Source organism: Delphinus delphis, chromosome 6 (genome assembly GCF_949987515.2).
Source record: "Delphinus delphis chromosome 6, mDelDel1.2, whole genome shotgun sequence".
In the NCBI taxonomy this organism is placed as follows: Eukaryota; Metazoa; Chordata; class Mammalia; order Artiodactyla; family Delphinidae; genus Delphinus; species Delphinus delphis.
In genome coordinates this window covers 104,471,918-104,491,253 of record NC_082688.1, presented here as the reverse complement: position 1 = coordinate 104,491,253, position 19,336 = coordinate 104,471,918, and the positions used below count along the sequence as shown (strand labels likewise).

The 19,336-nt window shown below is 39.7% G+C and overlaps 1 protein-coding gene across 2 annotated transcripts in view; it reads right to left on the bottom strand.

Annotated features, from left to right (window-relative positions):
• ELP3 (elongator acetyltransferase complex subunit 3) overlaps window positions 1-19,336 on the bottom strand; it is a 112,762-nt gene that overhangs the window by 85,201 nt on the left and 8,225 nt on the right. For both annotated transcript variants that reach the window (XM_060015230.1, XM_069540799.1), the window contains 5 exons: window positions 18,788-18,926; window positions 9,280-9,350; window positions 8,274-8,337; window positions 6,526-6,594; window positions 4,016-4,170 (listed from right to left, as the gene is read on the bottom strand). In XM_060015230.1, coding sequence (XP_059871213.1) covers window positions 4,016-4,170; window positions 6,526-6,594; window positions 8,274-8,337; window positions 9,280-9,350; window positions 18,788-18,926 — 498 coding nt within the window. The remainder of the gene's footprint in view (window positions 1-4,015; window positions 4,171-6,525; window positions 6,595-8,273; window positions 8,338-9,279; window positions 9,351-18,787; window positions 18,927-19,336) is intronic.

Here is a 19,336-nt window from a genome sequence, read left to right as displayed (position 1 = left end):
TTTTTAAGTCCTCAAAAGCATGTATAATCAGGCCCACACCTAACTTTTCAATCTCCCTTCATGACATATGCCCCCCTTTTCACTGGAATCTAGATACCCTGGCCTCCTCTCTGTTCCTGGAACACCTCAAGTTCTTCCTCATTTCAGTGCCTCTTCTTTTTTCTGTGCTTGGCCTGACTCCCTCCTTATACTTCAGATCTCAGCTTAAACGTCACCACTTTGTGTGCAGAATCAGCCCAGGTATTCTCCATCATAGCCGTCTATATCCATCACAGCACTTGCTGTTTGGTATTTGTTGAACCAGTAGAATGTAAGCACCACGAGGGCAAGGACAACATCCGTCTTGTTCACCACGTTGTTCCCAGTGTCCAAGGCAATGCATGGCCCCTAATGGGCCTTCAATTAATGTTCAGTAAATAAAAGAGAATAGTACACAGTAACTTAGCCAGGTGTTCCTGAAATTTCTGAAAATAAAAACTATTCTAAGACTTTCACTTCTTAAATCATTGAACTATATATGAAACCTTAGTATTCTTCTCACTAAAAATGGAGATATGAGGTATCAAAAGAAAGCATAATTGTCTTCCGTCAACTAGAATTTGAAATAAATGATCCCATCAACAAATTATTTAATAGTTATTAAACAGTAATTAGAACAATAGTTATTAAATAATAGTCACTTGTTTTTCTATGGCTGAATAATATTCCATTGTATATATGTGCCACATCGTCTTTATCCATTCATCTGTCGACGGACACTTAGGTTGCTTCCATGTCCTGGCTATTGTAAATAGAGCTACAATGAACATTGGGGTACATGACTCGTTTTGAATTATGGTTTTCTTAGGGTATACGCCCAGTAGTGGGACTACTAGGTCATATGGTAGTTCTATTTCTAGTTTTTTATTTTTTTTGTGGTATGCGGGCCTCTCACTGTTGTGGCCTCTCCCGTTGTGGAGCACAGGCTCCGGACGCGCAGGCTCAGCGGCCATGGCTCACGGTCCCAGCCGCTCCGCGGCACATGGGTCCTCCCGGACCCGGGCACGAACCCGCGTCCCCTGCATCGGCAGGTGGACTCTCAACCACTGCGCCACCAGGGAAGCCCTCTATTTCTAGTTTTTTTTTTTTTTTAATATTTATTTATTTGGCTGCGCCCGGTCTTAGTTGCGGCACGTGGGATCTTTGTTGCGGCATGCAGAATCCTTATAGTTGTGGCATGCCAACTCTTAGTTGCAGTATGTGGGATCTAGTTCCCTGACCAGGGATCGAACCCGGGCCCCCTGCATTGGGAGCACAGAGTCTCAACCACTGGACCACCAGGGAAGTCTCTATTTCTAGTTTTTTAAGGAACCTCCATACTGTTCTCCACAGTGGCTGTATCAATTTACATTCCCACCAACAGTGTAAGAGGGTTCCCTTTTCTCCACACCCTCTCCAGCATTTATTGCTTGTAGATTTTTTTGATGATGGCCATTCTAACCAGTGTGAGATGACACCTCATTGTAGTTTTGATTTGCATTTCTCTAATGATTAGTGATGTTGAGCATCCTTTCATGTGTTTGTTGGCAGTCTGTATATCTTCTTTGGAGAAATGTCTACTTAGGTCTTCTGCCCATTTTTGGATTGGGTTGCTTGTTTTTTTAATATTGAACTGCATGAGCTGCTTGTATATTTTGGAGATGAATCCTTTGTCAGTTGCTTCATTTGCAAATACTTTCTTCCATTCTGAGGGTTGTCTTTTCCTCTTGTTTATGGTTACCTTTGCTGTGCAAAAGCATTTAAGTTTCATTAGGTCCCATGTGTTTATTTTTGCTTTTACTCCCATTTCTCTAGGAGGTGGGTCAAAAAGGATCTTGCTGTGATTTATGTCAAAGTGTTCTCTATGTTTTCCTCTAAGAGTTTCACAGTGTCTGGCCTTACATTTAGGTCTTTAATCCATTTTGAGTTTATTTTTGTATATGGTGTTAGGAAGTGTTCTAATTTCATTCTTTTACATGTAGCTGTCCAGTTTTCCCAGCAACACTTACTGAACAGGCTGTCTTTTCTCCATTGTATATTCTTGCCTCCTTTATCAAAGATAAGGTGACCATATGTGCATGGGTTTATCTCTGGGCTTTCTATCCTGTTCCACTGATCTATATTTCTGTTTTTGTGCCAGTACCATACTGTCTTGATTACTGTAGCTTTATAGTACAGCCTGAAGTCAGGTAGCCTGATTCCTCCAGCTCTGTTTCTCTTTCTCAAGATTGCTTTGGCTATTCGAGGTCTTTTGTGTTTCCATACAAATTGTAAAATTTTTTGTTCTAGTTCTGTGAAAAATGCCTTTGGTAGCTTGACAGGGATTGCACTGAATCTGTAGATTGCTTTGGGTAGTACAGTCATTTTCACAATGTTAATTCTTCCAATCCAAGAACATGGTATATCTCTCCATCTGTTTGTATCGTCTTTAATTTCTTTCATCAGTGTCTTATAGTTTTCTGCATACAGGTGTTTTGTCTCCTTAGGAAGGTTTATTCCTAGATATTTTATTCTTTTTGTTGCAATGGTAAATGGGAGTGTTTTGTTTGGATGGGTCTAGAGTCTGTCATACAGAGTGAAGTAAGTCAGAAAGAGAAAAACAAATACCTTATGCTAACACATATATATGGAATCATAAAAAAAAAAAAAGGTTCTCATGAATCTAGGGGCAGGACAGGAATAAAGACACAGACATAGAGAATGGACTTGAGGACCCAGGGAGGGGGAAGTTGGCAAGCTGGGACAAAGTGAGAGTAACACTGACATATATACACTACCAAATGTAAAACAGATAGCTAGTAGGAAGCAGCTGCAACATGCAGGGAGATCAGCTTGGTGTTCTGTGACCACCTAGAGGGGTGGGATAGGGAGGGTGAGAGGAAGACACAAGAGGGAGGGGATACGGGGATATATGTATAGCTGATTCACTTTGTTATACAGCAGAAACTAACACAACATTGTTAAACAATTATACCCAATAAATATGTTTTTTAAAAAAAGTCACTTGTTTTGTTGATTATATAGCAGTTAAATGTCTCAGATTAAAAGTACTCCCAGTGCTCTTTTTGGGTGGGCTCACCTAGTCCAATCAAAGCTACCCCTGCAGTTTAGACCAGCCTCAGGCTGAGAAGAGCTGCACAGTGGTTTTTCTGGGTTTTAAAGTAAATTTATTTACTTATTTATTTATTTTTGGCTGCATTGGGTCTTTGTTCCTGCACGTGGGCTTTCTCTAGTTACGGCGAGCAGGGGCTACTCTTCGTTGCGGTGTGGGGGCTTCTCACTGCGGTGGCTTCTCTTGTTGTGGAGCACGGGCTCTAGGCACGTGGGCTTCAGTAGTTGTGGCACATGGGCTCAGTAGTTGTGGCTCACGGGCTCTAGAGTGCAGGCTCAGTAGTTGTGGCACACGGGCTAGGTTGCTCCATGGCATGTGGGATCTTCCTGGACCAGGGCTCGAACCCGTGTCCCCTGCATTGGCAGGCGGATTCTTAACCACTGCACCACCAGGGAAATCCCTTGGTTTTGGTTTTTTGTTGCTGTTGTTCTTTTTCTTTTTTTTTTAGTTTCTTTTTATTCTTTCACATAGTGATTTTGTGAAAATACTAATAACCAATGGACCACACTCACTTTTTAAAAACATAATCCTTTTTCCCACAAAACAGAAGCAACTACAAGGACTAGGACTGTATGAGATGACAGATGTTAACTCAGCTTACTGTGCTCATCATTTCATGATATATGTGACATCAAATCATTATGCTGCACACCCTAACTTATACAGTGCTCTACGTTCATTGTAGCTCAAGAAAATTGGGAAAAAATGTATTTAACCTTACAACCCATGAAAGGTATGCAAATAAAAAGAATGACATCCTCTCCCCTCCCTCCCCAAAAGAACTAGGAATATAGACATAGAGCAAAAGGAATTCTCACAGACTGCTGCTAGGAGGATAAACTGACAACCAGCGTTGGTGAATATGATAAAATAAGAATTTCTTACTTGACTGCCTCGTAAATATTGTTGGAGGTATGTCCTGATAAGGCATCATGTAAATTTCGAATAAAATAATCTCTGTATTCTTCTGGAAGCGCCATAAATGTTCCACCCATCACAATAAATTCCACTTTATCCACACTGTGACCAAGCTGTTTTAACTGAAAGACATAAATTCATCAGCATTAGAAAGATATAGTCAACTACCCTAAGAAGGTTATTGCAAATTTCTAATTTTACTTTGCGGTGTTCTCATCTGTATAGTTTAAAAATGAGAAGCAAACATGTTAAGCAAATTCTATGGACTAAAAAAAATAGACTCCAGGGTCTGAAAAGGAAATTATTGCTCAAATAAGGAGGACGAGAATTAAAAATAATAAACAAGAAGTCTGATGTCAACTTACAGAGTTAAGTGAAAACTTAATAATACAAAGAATATAAATTAGAGAGCAGCAAAGCAAATAACACAGTATGTAATAGAATAAACAAATATTTATTGATTACATATTTTATGCCAGACTTTGTGGTCAGCATTGGGGACGAAGACTATATACAACATAATCAGGACTTGATGCAAGTGAAAGAAAGAGAACACTAGATTAGAAAGAAACGTTAAGAAAGCAGTTTTAAATTAAAAGTTTTGAATTAATTATGAAGTTTCTGGGTACAGGTAGCACCTTAAGCCTAGTTTCAGGGGTGGGGCAAGGACAATAAACTCTGAAATATGACATCTCTTCTATTTGGGAAGAGAATGGTATAGATCTTTCAGTTTTTCAACTACAATAAGGCAAGATTCTAATTTTTAGAAACAGGTATTTAAATTTCTTGCCATATCTTAGGCCTGAGGAAAACTAGGTCAAGTAGACTACAAATTATGAACTCTAATGTACTACGTAAAGAGGATGTCCACACTTAATATGAGCAAAAAGTTACTTTGTTTTATACTTGTTTCTGAAAATGGCAAATAACTTATACATACATACATCCTTATACATATGTAAATCCTTACAGATACGTAAGCATATGGGCAGGCATGTGCATACACATGCAAATATATATCTGTAAGTACGTGTACATAGCTATCAACACTAAAAGAATACTCTATAACTACGGTTGTTTACCAGGAATACACAACAAAATCTTCCTGGTAGCTTTTTCAAAATATCTTGCCTGGACCCTAAACCAGACTTAATCAGAACTTCAGCAGTGAAATCTGACATGTATTTTGGAAAAGTTACTCAGGTGATTCTAGTGCATTTACAGTTAGGAAAAGAATCACTACTCTCTGGTAGTTTCTAAAATCTTTCAAAACCCATGCTCCTGTTTGGAAAATATAAACATTTTGAACTCTACTGAAACACTTCAAATGAGTTAATCATGGCTAAGGGAATTCCCTGGTGGTCCAGCCAGTGGTTAGGGCTCCGTGCTTCCACTGCAAGGGGCATGGGTTCCAAAAAAAAAAAAAATTATGGCTAAAAAAGAAATTGAAGCAATGGTCAGTTTAGGAACTATGTTGGCTCCCTGCAGGTGGGGTCCTCTCCTACAGCTGACAATCCTGATCCATATATGCTTGGGTGACAATGATGTGAAAATCAGAAGTGTCTGGTATCCACTCGTAATAACAGTTAAGCACAGAAGCGACTTACTGACTATGGTATGTGCTACTTTCCATTTGAGATTTTCTAGGTGTCTTACTAGACGTAACTATAAAAACTATGGACAGTGCTTGCATTGTTTGAAATTGGACAAGTTTAAAATAAAACTGTGAAAAAGAAAATCTGTATTAATGTTCAGAGTTCTTGAACAGAGCAAGGCCATCTACACAATACTTGTCTTTAATCAGTTATATTGAGGTATAATTTTTTTGTGTGTGTGTGGCTTTGCCATGCAGTTTGCAGGATCTCAGTTTCCCGACTAGGGATTGAACCCAGGCCACAGCAGTGAAAGCCCGGAATCCTAACCACTAGGCCACCAGGGAACTCCCGGGGTATAATTTATATACAACAAAATCCACTAACTTTAACTGTACAATTAAATGAGTTTTGACAAATGTTTAGAGTTGTGTAACCACTGCCACCACCACCACCAGTATACAGAACAACTCCATGGCTCCCAAGAGTCCCTCATCCCCCTGTACAGTCAATTCCCCATTCACACCCCAGGAAACTAGTCACAATACTTCTCACTTGGCTTATGGAAGCTAAAATTCAATCCACCCACCTATTGTCTAAGACATATCCACATTCTGTAAATTTCATACCATAAATAACTTTCTACAAATTGAAAGAACTTTAGAGACTATAAAATCCTTACAGAAAATAATACAGTCTTTAAAGGAAGCAGTGTTTTTGACCTTGCTAGGTATTGCAAAATAGTCCCCCTCCCTCAGATGGATATTAAAAACTTACAAAGGGGAGAAATATTCTTTCAGTTCTTATTTCTGGTTCAACTCAAATCAAGCAAGAATACCTTCTAAGTATAAAGATCTAATGTAACAATGCTTTTTAAAACCTTACCTGTTCTATTCGGTGTCTTGTCTGTAGATAAGGGTCATACCTAGCACGGATAGCTCGCATGGAGGTTGGCTAAGAAAAAAGAGAAGTATCCTGTTATGCCCACACTGAATTAAGAATAAAAAGTAGTTTCAAAAGGGTATTAAAAATAAAGTTCCCTTGGGCTCCTTTCTTCCTCTCTCAGTCTTGTCAGGGTTCAAAATAATGTCCTGAATAGCATTTGGCTGGTCTCCACTCAACAGGAGGCAGCTCCTTGGACCATAGTTATATCTTTGTGTAAACCCTTATGGAAACCCCAGGGTCACCAAATTGTTATACTGCTCACAGACATATCTGTGTATACACATTCAAAAGAGTTACTTGATAAAATAACCTTTAAACCAGATCATTAAATATCAATACAACAACAGTTTGTAATGGCTTAACAAAAAGCCATCATGCTATCATACAATGGAATAGTCTATGGCCATGAAACAATATACTGATATAAAATGTTCCCTAAGATACATTGTCAAATGAGAAAGGTAAGGTGCAAGGTTTTGATAGACTACCTCCTGTGTAAAAAGTTAGGATAAAGAGTATGTATTGCTTTTATATCTATATATTATCTCTGAAGGGGATGATACTGATTGTCTTCGGGGGCTGAAGCAAAAAGGGGTGGCCAGGGGAGAGTGACGAGAGGGAGTCTTCACTGAAAAATTCTTTTAGTATTTTTAAAAATTTGAACTATGAAAAACAGGTAAGAAATGAAAAACCATGTATAAGAAAAAAGTCACATGGTTTCCTGGCTGCTGGCCTCTTTGGATGAGGCCGACGACTTCGAAAGCCTGCTCGCTGGCCTCCTGCTTTCTCTTGCACCCGCTCTAATCCTGCCCTCACAGAACCATCAAATGATCTTTTAAAAACCAACACTGGATTATATCAACCCCTGCTTTAAATCTGGATGGCTTTTCACAACACCTATAACAAACTCCTTGCCCTGGCTTACAATCCCCTGCGGCACCCGTCTCCCGAATCTCATTCTCCCCTCACCTGCTCTGCTCCAGAGCCCCCCACTGTCATTCTGAGCCTGGCTCCGTGTTCCAGCTATTCTCTCTGCTAGGAATGCTCTTTCTTGGTATTCTTGAAAGGCTCTTTCTTGTCATTCAGGGCTCAGTTTAAATGTCACCTCCTCAGACCATTCCTTCCTAGCCCCCAAGGCTGAAGTATCCACCCTGCTACGACATCTTACTTGACTTTACTTCCCTGCTTTGCATTTACTAGTACCTGATTGTTTTTTCTTGTTTGTTTCTTTACTGTCTACCCCCATTTATTAGAATGTAAATTTCTCAAGACCTGACCTGTTTTTTCACAGCTGCAGAGGCAGGACAATGTACTGGTGAGGAGCACAGAATTCAAAGCCCGGCCCTGTTACATATTAGGGGCATGTCTCCAGGCCAGTCATGTAAGACTTCTAGGCCCTGGTTTCCTTATCTAAAAAACTGGGATAATAATAGTGTCTACCTTCAAAATCCTGCTGTCAGGTTTAAAGTTGTAAAGCACTTAGAACAATGTTGACATATTAATAATAAGTGCTTACATAAATATTTCGCCAGTGACTAGAACAACAGACACTCAGCAAATGTTTGGTGAATGAATAACTTATGTAATCAGGAAAAAAATAAAAATTTTAAGAAAGCCGGTACTTATAAAAGCAGACTCTTAATAAAGTATGCTGTAACACTCCTCAGGACAGCCTCACATTACTTTACCTCATATCCAGTATAAGACTGGGTCGAATATTCAAAGTCTGAATCAGGTCCACCAGGGCAGTATCTGCCAATACAATAAAATGAAGATGTCAGATACTGAACTTAGTTCAACAGTCTAGTTCAAGTATCTACAGGCTCCGTAAATTCCTGACTGAACCAGCTTCATTTTCGAATCCTAACAGAAGGTTGTACCTTTGTAGCATCTGCAAATATATACATTTTCTACTAACAAGTAAAAAGATAAACATATAAAGGAACATTATTACAGTCATTTTCAGAGTATTGCAGTCACTATTATTTTAGAAGTTTAAGCTTTTAGGGGCAAATAACTGGGCCTAAGTTTTCCTAAGTTTGGATTGATACTCACAGTGCTCTCTTGGTAACTACACTTAAGAAAATCTTTCTCCTGATTAATAATCTTCCTGTCTAGAGTCATGAATAATCTTCTGCTAATTTTTCTAATTATCTAAATTTAATAAGTTTAAAGATTATTAGTAAGGATAAGTTTTTACTTTGATACTTTTCTGATCCAAATTCATTATAAACTTCTGACATTTGGAATTTACGCAGCTCATATTTCCATGTATTGTTTATCAAGTTAACAGAATATCTACTGTTTTGAGTTCTGTAACCTATGAATTTTTTTTACTGTGTATTGCAACAAATTAAAATCTTTATATGCTTCATTTTTAAAGCATTGAGACATCCTACTAATAGGTGCTTGTTTCAAAGAACTAACTTATGAATCTATTAAGTCAAAGTTTTAAATATTACCAGGGAGTTCCCTGGTGGCCTAGTGGTTAGTGATGCCAGGTTTTCACTGCTGTGGCCCGGGCTCAATCCCTGGTCGGGAAACTGAGGTCCCACAAGCCGTGGCCAAAAAACAAATACAAACAAAAAACAGTTTTAAATATTACCAGCATGTATTGATCAAGGCTCTAGGGGACTTAACTGGTTCAATTAAAATACATACACATACACAACTTATCACAATCATCATACTCACACACATATGTTTCCTGTAAAACTGATGTGTGGACATCTGTGGGGTTTGCACATGACAGCCACAACAGCAATCTATAAAAGGAAGATTAATAAAAAAGCAATTATGAAATAATTCATACAGGCGGCACAGGTGCCACCCGCTGGGGCTCCGCTCTCCTTGCACAAGCCTGCGCGTCCTTCCTGGCGAGGTCCCTGCGCGGCACGGCCAGGCTCAGTGCAATTTTGACAGCAATCATCATACCAAGCTATTATGAAGTGTGATGTCAGTCTGGAGGACGGATAATATATAAGCCAGTTCTTGACACGCTATCTTACAAGGAAACATCTGAGACCATCAGTCCACTTCACTTTGCCATTGAATATGAGCCCTATAGGCATATAATACATAATTGTTGAAGTGTAACTAAAATGTGGAAAATATATCTTCTTCTGGCTCAAGGAATATTATTATAGAAGAGTTAAAAACTGTGGCCTTTCATTTATACAAACAGAAAATTGTATTGACTTCTCTCAAGTAGTAAGGCTTCTAATGTGAGGAAAAACATGGCATGACAAGTGTGGGAAAGAGCAAGCACTAAATTACTGTCAAAAAATAAACGGAGTAGCACAGTGGTGCTCAGTAATTTACAGGGGCAATTAGTCACCACCCCACGGCACTGCTGAGGACAGCATGGCAGGAGACTCGCCAGGCCCGAGCGGAAGAAGAGGCTTTGCACTGCTCTCCAGACAACTTTTCAAACAACAAGAGAGGATATTTGAGTACATTAGGTTCCATGTCTTCCTTCTGGGTGCCCACCCTTCACATTATTCGACCAACCTAATACATAGACATATTTTTAGCACAATATTAACTTGTTCTGTGTGTGTTAAAAAGACCAACTGCAGCTTTTTTCTCTCCCACTGTCCAAAGTTGGTGTTTCCCTATCCCGTAAAAAGCAAAACAAACAAACGGAAAAACCCTTTCCCCACTCACAAATTGTCCCCCTGCTATGTGCCTTCAGTCTGTCTCATTACTTTTGCATTTTGCTACTATGTTCTATATTTGCTCAGAGCCACTGGGTGCTAAGGAATTTGGTCTGCTGCTCCTCCAGGGAAGTTTGGTGAGCTGGTACAAGGAGGTGATAAACAAGGCCATAAAACACAGGGTAAATGAAAAAGATACATAAACTTCCTGGTATTTCTTTTTTTTTTTTTAACATCTTTGTTGGGGTGTAGTTGCTTTGCAATGGTGTGTTGACTTCTGCTGTATGGCAAGGTGGGTCAGCTGTGCAGGTGCATGTGTCCCCATGTCTCCTCCCTCTGGCGTCTCTCTCCCACCCTCCCTGTCCCGCCCCGCTGGGTGGTCGCAGAGCACCGAGCTGATCTCCCTGTGCTGTGTGGCTGCTTCCCACTGGCTGTCTATTTTACGTTTGGTAGTGTATATATGTCCATGCCACTCTCTCGCTTCGTCCCAGCTTACCCTTCCCCCGCCCCCGTGTCCTCCTGATATTTCTTAACATGTTCTTTAACATACTGTATGTAGTGCCTATGTATATGTGCATAACAAAAGAAGCCTGGTAAAATGTAAAAAAAAAATAATAATAATTCATACAAAATTCTGGAGAGTTGTTATCGCTCAGAAAGCGGGAGAGGAATGCAATCAGAGGGTGGCACACAAGGGGGTTTCAAAAGTACTGGTAAAACGCTATATTTCTTAAACTGAGCTGTGGGTACCAGGGTGATCTTTTCAATATTATTAATTTTCAAAATGTACATATGCATTGTATACACTAGTTTGTATTATATTTTACAATAAATTAAGTGCAAAATAAGGAATTAATAATTTTTAAAGTCATGGTGATTCTTATTTTCTTGCTCTTTCTGATTTGTTTTCATAAAATAGCCTATAAGAGAACAATTACTTATGCAATTCTGTAAAATTATATCTAAACCTAACCTTTGTATCTCAAACTCTTCCCAATAGATCTCATTATTTAGAATAGAGACTATTAAACTGGAGCTAGACTTCAGAGTGTGTGCAAGATATCCTCAGAGGGGTCTGTCAGAGCCCAGTGGGGTAGGAAGAGCATCTGCTTGAGAAGGACGTGATGGCAGAGTTAGACAATCAGTTACATACGGGGGCAGCTGGTCAAATAAGGGTATACACTAAGATGAATGCAAGCCAGATTTCTTACTGTCAGAGAAGAAAGTTATGATTTTTTAATTTAGTTTATTGAAGTATAGTTGATTTACGATGTGTTAATTTCTGTCTACAAAAAACTGATTCAGTTATACACATATATACATTCTTTTTCATATTCTCTTCCATATGGTTTATCACAGGATATTGAATATAGTTCCCTGTGCTATACAGTAGGACCTTGCTGTTTATCCATCCTATATAAAATAGTTTACATCTGCTAGCCCCAAACTCCCAATCCATTCCTCCCCAACCCTGCTCCCCCATGGCAACCACAAGTCTGTTCTCTATGTCTGTGAGTCTGTTTTGTAGATATGTTCATTTGTATCATATTTTAGATTCCACATATAAGTGATATCATATGGTATTTGTGTTTCTTTTTCTGACTTACTTTACTTACCATGTTGCTGTAAATGGCGTTATTTCATTCTTTTTTATGGCTGAGTAGTATTCCTTTGTATATAGGTACTACATCTTCTTTATCCATTCATCTGTCAATGGACATTTAGGTTGTGTCCTTGTCTTGGCTGCTATGAACATAGGGGTGCATGTATCCTTTTGAATTATATCAATAGTTTTATCCAGATACATACCCAGGAGTGGGATTGCTGGATCATATGGCAACTCTATTTTTAGTTTTCTGAGGCACTTCCATACTGTTTGCCATAGCAGCTGCACAATTTACATTCCCACCAACAATGTAGGAGGGCTCCTTTTTCTCCACCCCCTCTCCAGCATCTGTTATTTGTAACGACTTTTTAATCATGGCCATTCTGACCAGTGTGAGGCGGTCACTCAGAGAAGAAAGTTAAAATATGCAAAAGGAGAGAACTAGAATGAACTCTGTGGGTTGGATGAAATCAAAGGTACTGTTGTGGACTCACAGTACACACACACACACACAAATATAGATGCAAATGTTTTATGTATATGTGTGTGCGCGTATGTACATAATATTTCCTAGTTTGGTCCATGGAGAGGGTCTGGGAGCAGCAACACCCTAACGGCATTGAGTACATCTAGTACTCAGATCTTTGTTTCTAAATATTCTTCTCCACTAAAAGAAACCAGGGCTCCTTGGAGAAACAGCTGATTCCAGGGCTAGGGTAAAGAAAGTACAAGATGAGCCTGGAACATTTTATTATCACTGAAAGCTAGAAACTGCCCAAAGAATGATGGGGACATTTAAAAAAGGAACAGAAAGCAGCTTGAAAGGGCTCCTACTGGTCAAAACTGGGAAAATTTGTACATCAAAATAAATAATGATGGAACAGATTATAACCCACCATTTAATCCATTCACACAAATGAATGAGGAAACTGGAAGTCTGATAAGGAACAGGATATTTGCATGGTTTCAAAGTACTTCACTGGGCTTCCCTGGTGGCGCAGTGGTTGAGAGCCTGCCTGCCAATGCAGGGGACACGGGTTCGAGCCCTGGTCTGGGAGGGTCCCACATGCCACGGAACAACTGGGCCCGTGAGCCACAACTGCTGAGCCTGCACATCTGGAGCTTGTGCTCCGCAACAAGAGAGGCCGCGAAAGTGAGAGGCCCGTGCACCGCGATGAAGAGTGACCCCCGCTCACCGCAACTGGAGAAAGCCCTCGCACAGAAACGAAGACCCAACAACAGCCAAAAATAAATAAATAAATAAAATAAAATTTAAAGTACTTCACCACACAAAACTTCTTAATTACAAAGTGGAAAAGAATAACTTTACAAAGGGGATGCCTAGCAGACATCACCTTGATCAAAAGACAACATCAGTGACAGGACAACAAACTATGCACCACCTGACACGATATAATAAGAACACAGTATCACTTATGTGATGTTCCTGCCAGAGATGCAAACCCGAATCTAATTATGAGGACACATCTGATTAAACCAAATTGAGGGAGATGATACAAAACAACTTGCCTGAAATCTTCAGAAGTGTTAAGGTAATGAAGTAAAGGAAAGACAGAGGAAGTGTCCAGACTGAAAAGCCATGACAACTAAACGCAGCACGTGATTCTGAACTGGGTCCTGTAGGTCATTACTGACACACCATAAGAAACTTGAATGAGGTCTGAGGACTAGATGATGATAATGTATCAGTGTTAAATTTCTGATTTTGATGGCTGTATTGTGGTGATGTAAGAAAATGTTCTTGTTTCTAGGAAGTACACACTAAAGTATTCAAAGCCATTGGCTTTGCAACTTACTCTCAAATGGCTCAGGGATAAAGTGTTCTTTGTAGTGGATTTTCAACTTTTCTGTAAGTCTGTGATTATTTTTTAATAATAAAAATGATTAAAATTGAACTTAAATCATTAGTGATCTAGAGAAACTCCAAAATAAATAATTTTGCAAATCAAGGGCTTCCCTGGTGGTGCAGTGGTTGAGAGTCCACCTGTCGATGCAGGGGACACGGGTTCATGCCCCGGTCCGGGAAGATCCCACATGCTGCGGAGCAGCTGGGCCCGTGAGCCATGGCCGCTGAGCCTGCGCGTCCGGAGCCTGTGCTCCGCAACGGGAGAGGCCACAACAGTGAGAGACCCGCGTACCACAAAAAAAAAATAATAATAATTTTGCAAATCTGAATTAAAAACTTAGATTTTCAAACAAATGTTTGTATTTAAAATGAGACACCAGTGGTATATGTATACCACTGATGAGGTCAATCTAATTTCCCAATCTTTTATTGAGGGCCTACAATATAGGCCAGGTTCTGAGCTACACAGAGCAGGTGGGCCCTAAGACTACAAAAATATTAATGCACTGCCTCTGTCCTCTGAAATCATACAAGCTAGCAGGGGAGGAGGACATAGAGAAATAGGCTTTTTCAAAACCACATGGTAAGAAGCATGTGCTAAAAGAAAATATTAGGGATGCCCAAAGAAGGGGATTAATTAGCCCTGACCAGGGGCGTCAGGGAAGCCTTCCTAAGGGGTTGACAGCCATGCTGAGTAAGAGTTAACTAAGCTAAGAAGGCAGAGGGACGTGAGGACCAGGGAAGCAAAGTGCAGGAGTTTTCAAGCATTTTTTAAGTGGCTGAACTCTCCCTTCAAGTAATGTTTTACTTAGAACATCAACTTACAGAAGAGAGAAAAGCAACAGCCCTGGGTGAAGTAGAGATGGGGCCTGCTCCCACGGCTTCCCTATTATTCCCCACAGTAGCTCCTAAAACACTTATACGGATCCTGTAGTTTTGTAGAATACAGCTTAAAGATTACTGATAAGGTAGAAAAAGCTATGACTTTGGAGTCAGCCAGAGAGATGAACCTTTGAATCTTTTCTCTGCCTCTTACTGTGTATTTTCCTGTTTTGTAAAATGAAGACAATACTACCTACCCTCAAAACAGTTTTGAGGATTAAATTAGAAAACACACCAGTGCAGTGGCTGGTATGTAACAGGTGGACAACATATGGTCACTACTGTTGCAATGAGTAATGATACTACTCTGAATAATAAAAATCATGATTTTCAAAGCAAAAAACCCAACAAAACGAACAAAAACTCAAATACAAACAGACTCAAAATGGATCATAGACTTAAGTATACTAAAAAGGTATGCCACAGACTGGGAGAAAATATTTACAAAACACATGTCTGATAAAAGACATGTATCTTAACTATTAAAAAAAAATCCTTAAAACTTCACAATAAAAAACCCAAACAACCCAATTAGGAATAGGGCAAAAGATCTGAAGAGACACTTCGCCAAAGAGGATGCACTGAAGGCAAAATAAGTATATGAGAAGATACTCAACATCGTACGTCATTCAGGAATTGCAAATTAAAGCAATGAGATATCACTACATACCTAACAGAATGGCCAAAATCCAGAGCACTGACAACACCAAATGCTGATGAGCTTGTGGAGCAATAGGAACTCTCATTTACTGTTGATGGAATGCAAAACAGTGCAGCCACTTTGGAAGACGGTTTGGCAATTTCTAACAAAGCTAAACGTAGTCTGACCATATGATCCAGCAATCATGCTCCTAGGTATTTATTTACCCAAATGAGTTTGAAAACTTTTGAGTATGCAAAAACCTTCAAACAAATGTTTATCGCAGCTTTGTCCATTATAATTGCCAAAACTTGGAAGCAACCAAGATGTCCTTTAATAGGTGTGTGGATAAACAAGTTGTGGCACACTCAGACAATGGAATATTATTCAGTGCTAAAAAGAAATGAGCTATCAAGCCACTAATAGGACATGGCATAACCTTAAATGCCCACTGCAAAGTAACAGAAGCCAATACGAAAAGGCTACAAAACATACTGATTCCAACTATATACCATTCTAGGAAAGGCAAAACTACAGAAACAGTAAATAGATCAGTAGTTGTGAGAGGTATGAAACAGGAAATAATGAGGGGAGTTTTAGGACAGTGAAACTATTCCATATGATACTGTAACGATGGATATGTGAAATTATGCATTTGGTAAAACCGACAGAATGTATAACACTGTGAGTGACCCCAATGTAAACTACAGGCTTTGGTTAATAAGAAGATAGCAATATTGGTTCATCAATTATAACAAATGTGTCAAACCAATGCAAGGTATTAATAATAGGGCAACCTGGGGAAGGGGGAGAGGAAGTATATGGGAACTCTCTGTGCTTTCTGCTCAATTTTTCTGTAAGCCTAAAGCTGCTCTATAAAAACATATAAAGCAGTACAGTAACAGCAGAAGTAAAAGCATGGAGGTTAGTGGGCATATATCTGGAGAAAACTATAATTCAAAGAGATACATGCACTCCAATGTTCATTGCAGCACTATTTACAACAGCCAAGACATGGAAACGACCTAAATGTCCATCAACAGATGAATGGATAAAGAAGATGTGGTACATATAAACAGAATATTAGCCATAAAAAATAATGAAATAATGCCATTTGCAGCAACATGGATGGACCTGGAGATTATAACACTAAGTCAGTCAGAAAGAGACAGATAAATATATGATATCGCATATATGTGAAATCTAAAATATGATGCAAATGAACTTATCTACAAAACAGAAGCAGACTCACAGACACAAGAGAACAGACTTGTGGTTGCCAAGAGGGAGACATGGTGGGGGAAGGATGGATTGGGATTTGGGGATTAGTAGATGCAATTATATATAGAATGGATAAACAGCAAGGTCTTACTGTATAGCACAGGGAACTATATTCAATATCCTGTGATAAACCATACTGGAAAAGGATATGAAAAATGTATATATGTGTATAACTTAATCATACATTTGCCATACAGTAGAAATTAACACAACATTGTAAATCAACTATACTTCAGTAAAATAAATTTTTTAAAAAGCAAAGAGGTTAGGATGCATAGCAGCTAGGGAATGACAATCAGCTGTGTTCATTTGATATTTTTAATAGTCACTCTGGTGATACTGCAGAAAATGGATTTGGTGCAGGTAAGAAGAAGTAGGCCCATTAGGAAATGAGTAAAACAATCTAAACAAGAAATAATAAAGGCCAAAACATTCCTCCCAGTGGTGGTAGGAATGGACAATGCATTTCGCATCTTTTAGAAACTGAGTGGACGGGGGCACCATTAGCTAAGGTGGACAAGGAAGATGGGTGAGCAAGTCTGAGGTTTTGGTTATGCTACACTTAAGGATATACTTACAGGCAGTCAAAGGAGAAATGTCTAACAGGCAATCCGACACGGATGTGAAGCTTGGGGAGAAGTCGGAGCTATGAGTCAGCATATGGCAATACTTAAAAACATCAATGGATGAGATCACCAAAGAAAGCATGTATGGCACTAAAAGCAGTTGGCCCAGGACCACAGAAAAATCAATTTTTAGAGGGAAGCAGAACAAGAGTAGCTGTCAAAGAAAGAAATGATCCGAGGCAGGAAGAAGACAGAGAGAATGGAATTATGAAAGCCAAGTGCATTTGTCAGGTTGAAACATTGCTAAAACTTTGTCTCCATGGTAGCAAGCCCACACACAATGCTGAAAACTGAAAATCCAAGACTCACCCATAAAGCACGTTATTTAGGAATATGGAAGTAAATGCCAAGAAATCAGCTAAGACCTAAAAGTGGTTGCCCTGGGGGAACAGTCGGGGGAGAACGGGAGGTGAGGGGTTTGGACCTATTCGTTTTTCTGAAAGAGTCTTTTATACTAGGTACAAACAAACAAACCCCAAACACTTAAGTTCAAAGGAGAAGAGACTAGGATAGGTGGTACACTCTGTGTGAAAGGTCTGGGGTTTAATTAGTCACAAATATATGATCCAGGAGATACGGCTACCCAGCAAGTCATTATAAGCTGCATTTACTAGAAGTACAATATCCCCATCCAAAGAACGGGCTGAACTTCTTAGATCACATCAGGAACACAGCATTCACTTCTGGGTACCATGTTTTAAGAGGGTCTAAATACTATCAATTCTTCCCTCATGTCTTTCACACTCATCCTTTTTATCCTGGAGGCCCTACCTTGATTCAGGCTCTTAACACGTCACACCTAGGTCAAACCAAGAGTATCCCAACTGGTCCTTTTGGCTCCAAGCTACCCTACAACTTGTATGCAAATTAATTTTCTGAAAGTCTATCTGGTTCCCATCACTCCCCTTCTCAAAAATCTGGCTATTTTGCAGGACATTTAAGATCTTTTACAAGTGGATCCCACGCTAACTCTTCACCCCAATGTCCTGTGGCTTTCCAAAATGAATTGTCAGCCCCAGTGAGTCTGGTACACTCGTGGTTCCCTGCACACACACACCTCTTACATCATCTCTACCTCTGTGCCCTAGTTCCTGGGTCCTTGCTCCCATTACTCTTTGAACCTGCTCTTCTCTGCTTGTATGGGTGCCATTTATATGTTAGTCAAGCTCCACGCTTCCTCTTGGGCTTTCCCTAGTCCCTTTTACTGCAGGGACATCTCTGTCCTCTGGACTCCATATCACTCCCTATGGTGTCAACTGTTTCACAATTACCATATATATTAACAAAATGACTTTGCACTATCAATTTAACTTTTCAAAATACCTTTTATAAGTATCAATCTTATAAGCCACAAGCTTAAGATGGCCAACAATACTGGTCATCTTATGATAGTCACCAAGCATCTAGCTATACTTTTAAAGACACCAAAAATCAAAACATCACCTACTCCTCTAAGAACAGTGACCTTTTCCCCTGTGCCCTCCTAGCATTCTGCACGTGTCTCCACTCCAGCACACACCATAGCATATGGATTTTATTAGTCCAAATCCCCCACTTCCACCTCACTACCTGGGTGTTACATGGAGGCAGGGATCTGTGGTGGAACAGATACACAATCAATCTTTGATGAATTGAATCACTCACCCCACTGGCAGTTCTGATGGGTTTTGCCTTTAACTTGGGGACCAAGACCTTTCGATACTGAGGTGGGACTGCAGCAATGATATCCACCAGGCGAGGCTGTGCTGAAAGGCCATATTTGGCAGCTGTCCTGGTTTTCACCCTGAAAATAAAGCATCTAGCATTATCAAGATCACAATATTTCAAGGACAAGCTACCAAAAGGATAACCTATAAATAACATCATCAACTCCTTTCACCAGATGACAACAGTGGTTTTAACATTTGTAATTATCAGGGAACTAGAACAAAATTCATGACTTCCTTTTCTCCAGAGTACCAGAAAGAAAACCAGATGACTACAGGGCGGAGGCCCAGGACAGTGATACAATGTAGGTCTCGTTCAAAGTAGTGCTCCAGCTTCAAAGGATTCTACCATTTTCTCAGCTTCCACACTACTACGTTTGGGATCAGATTAATTCTGTTGTGGGGGACTGTTCAGTACATTGTAGGAGGTTTAGCAGCATCCTTGGCCTCTACCCACGGGCACCTCTTCCCGCTGTAACAACCAAAA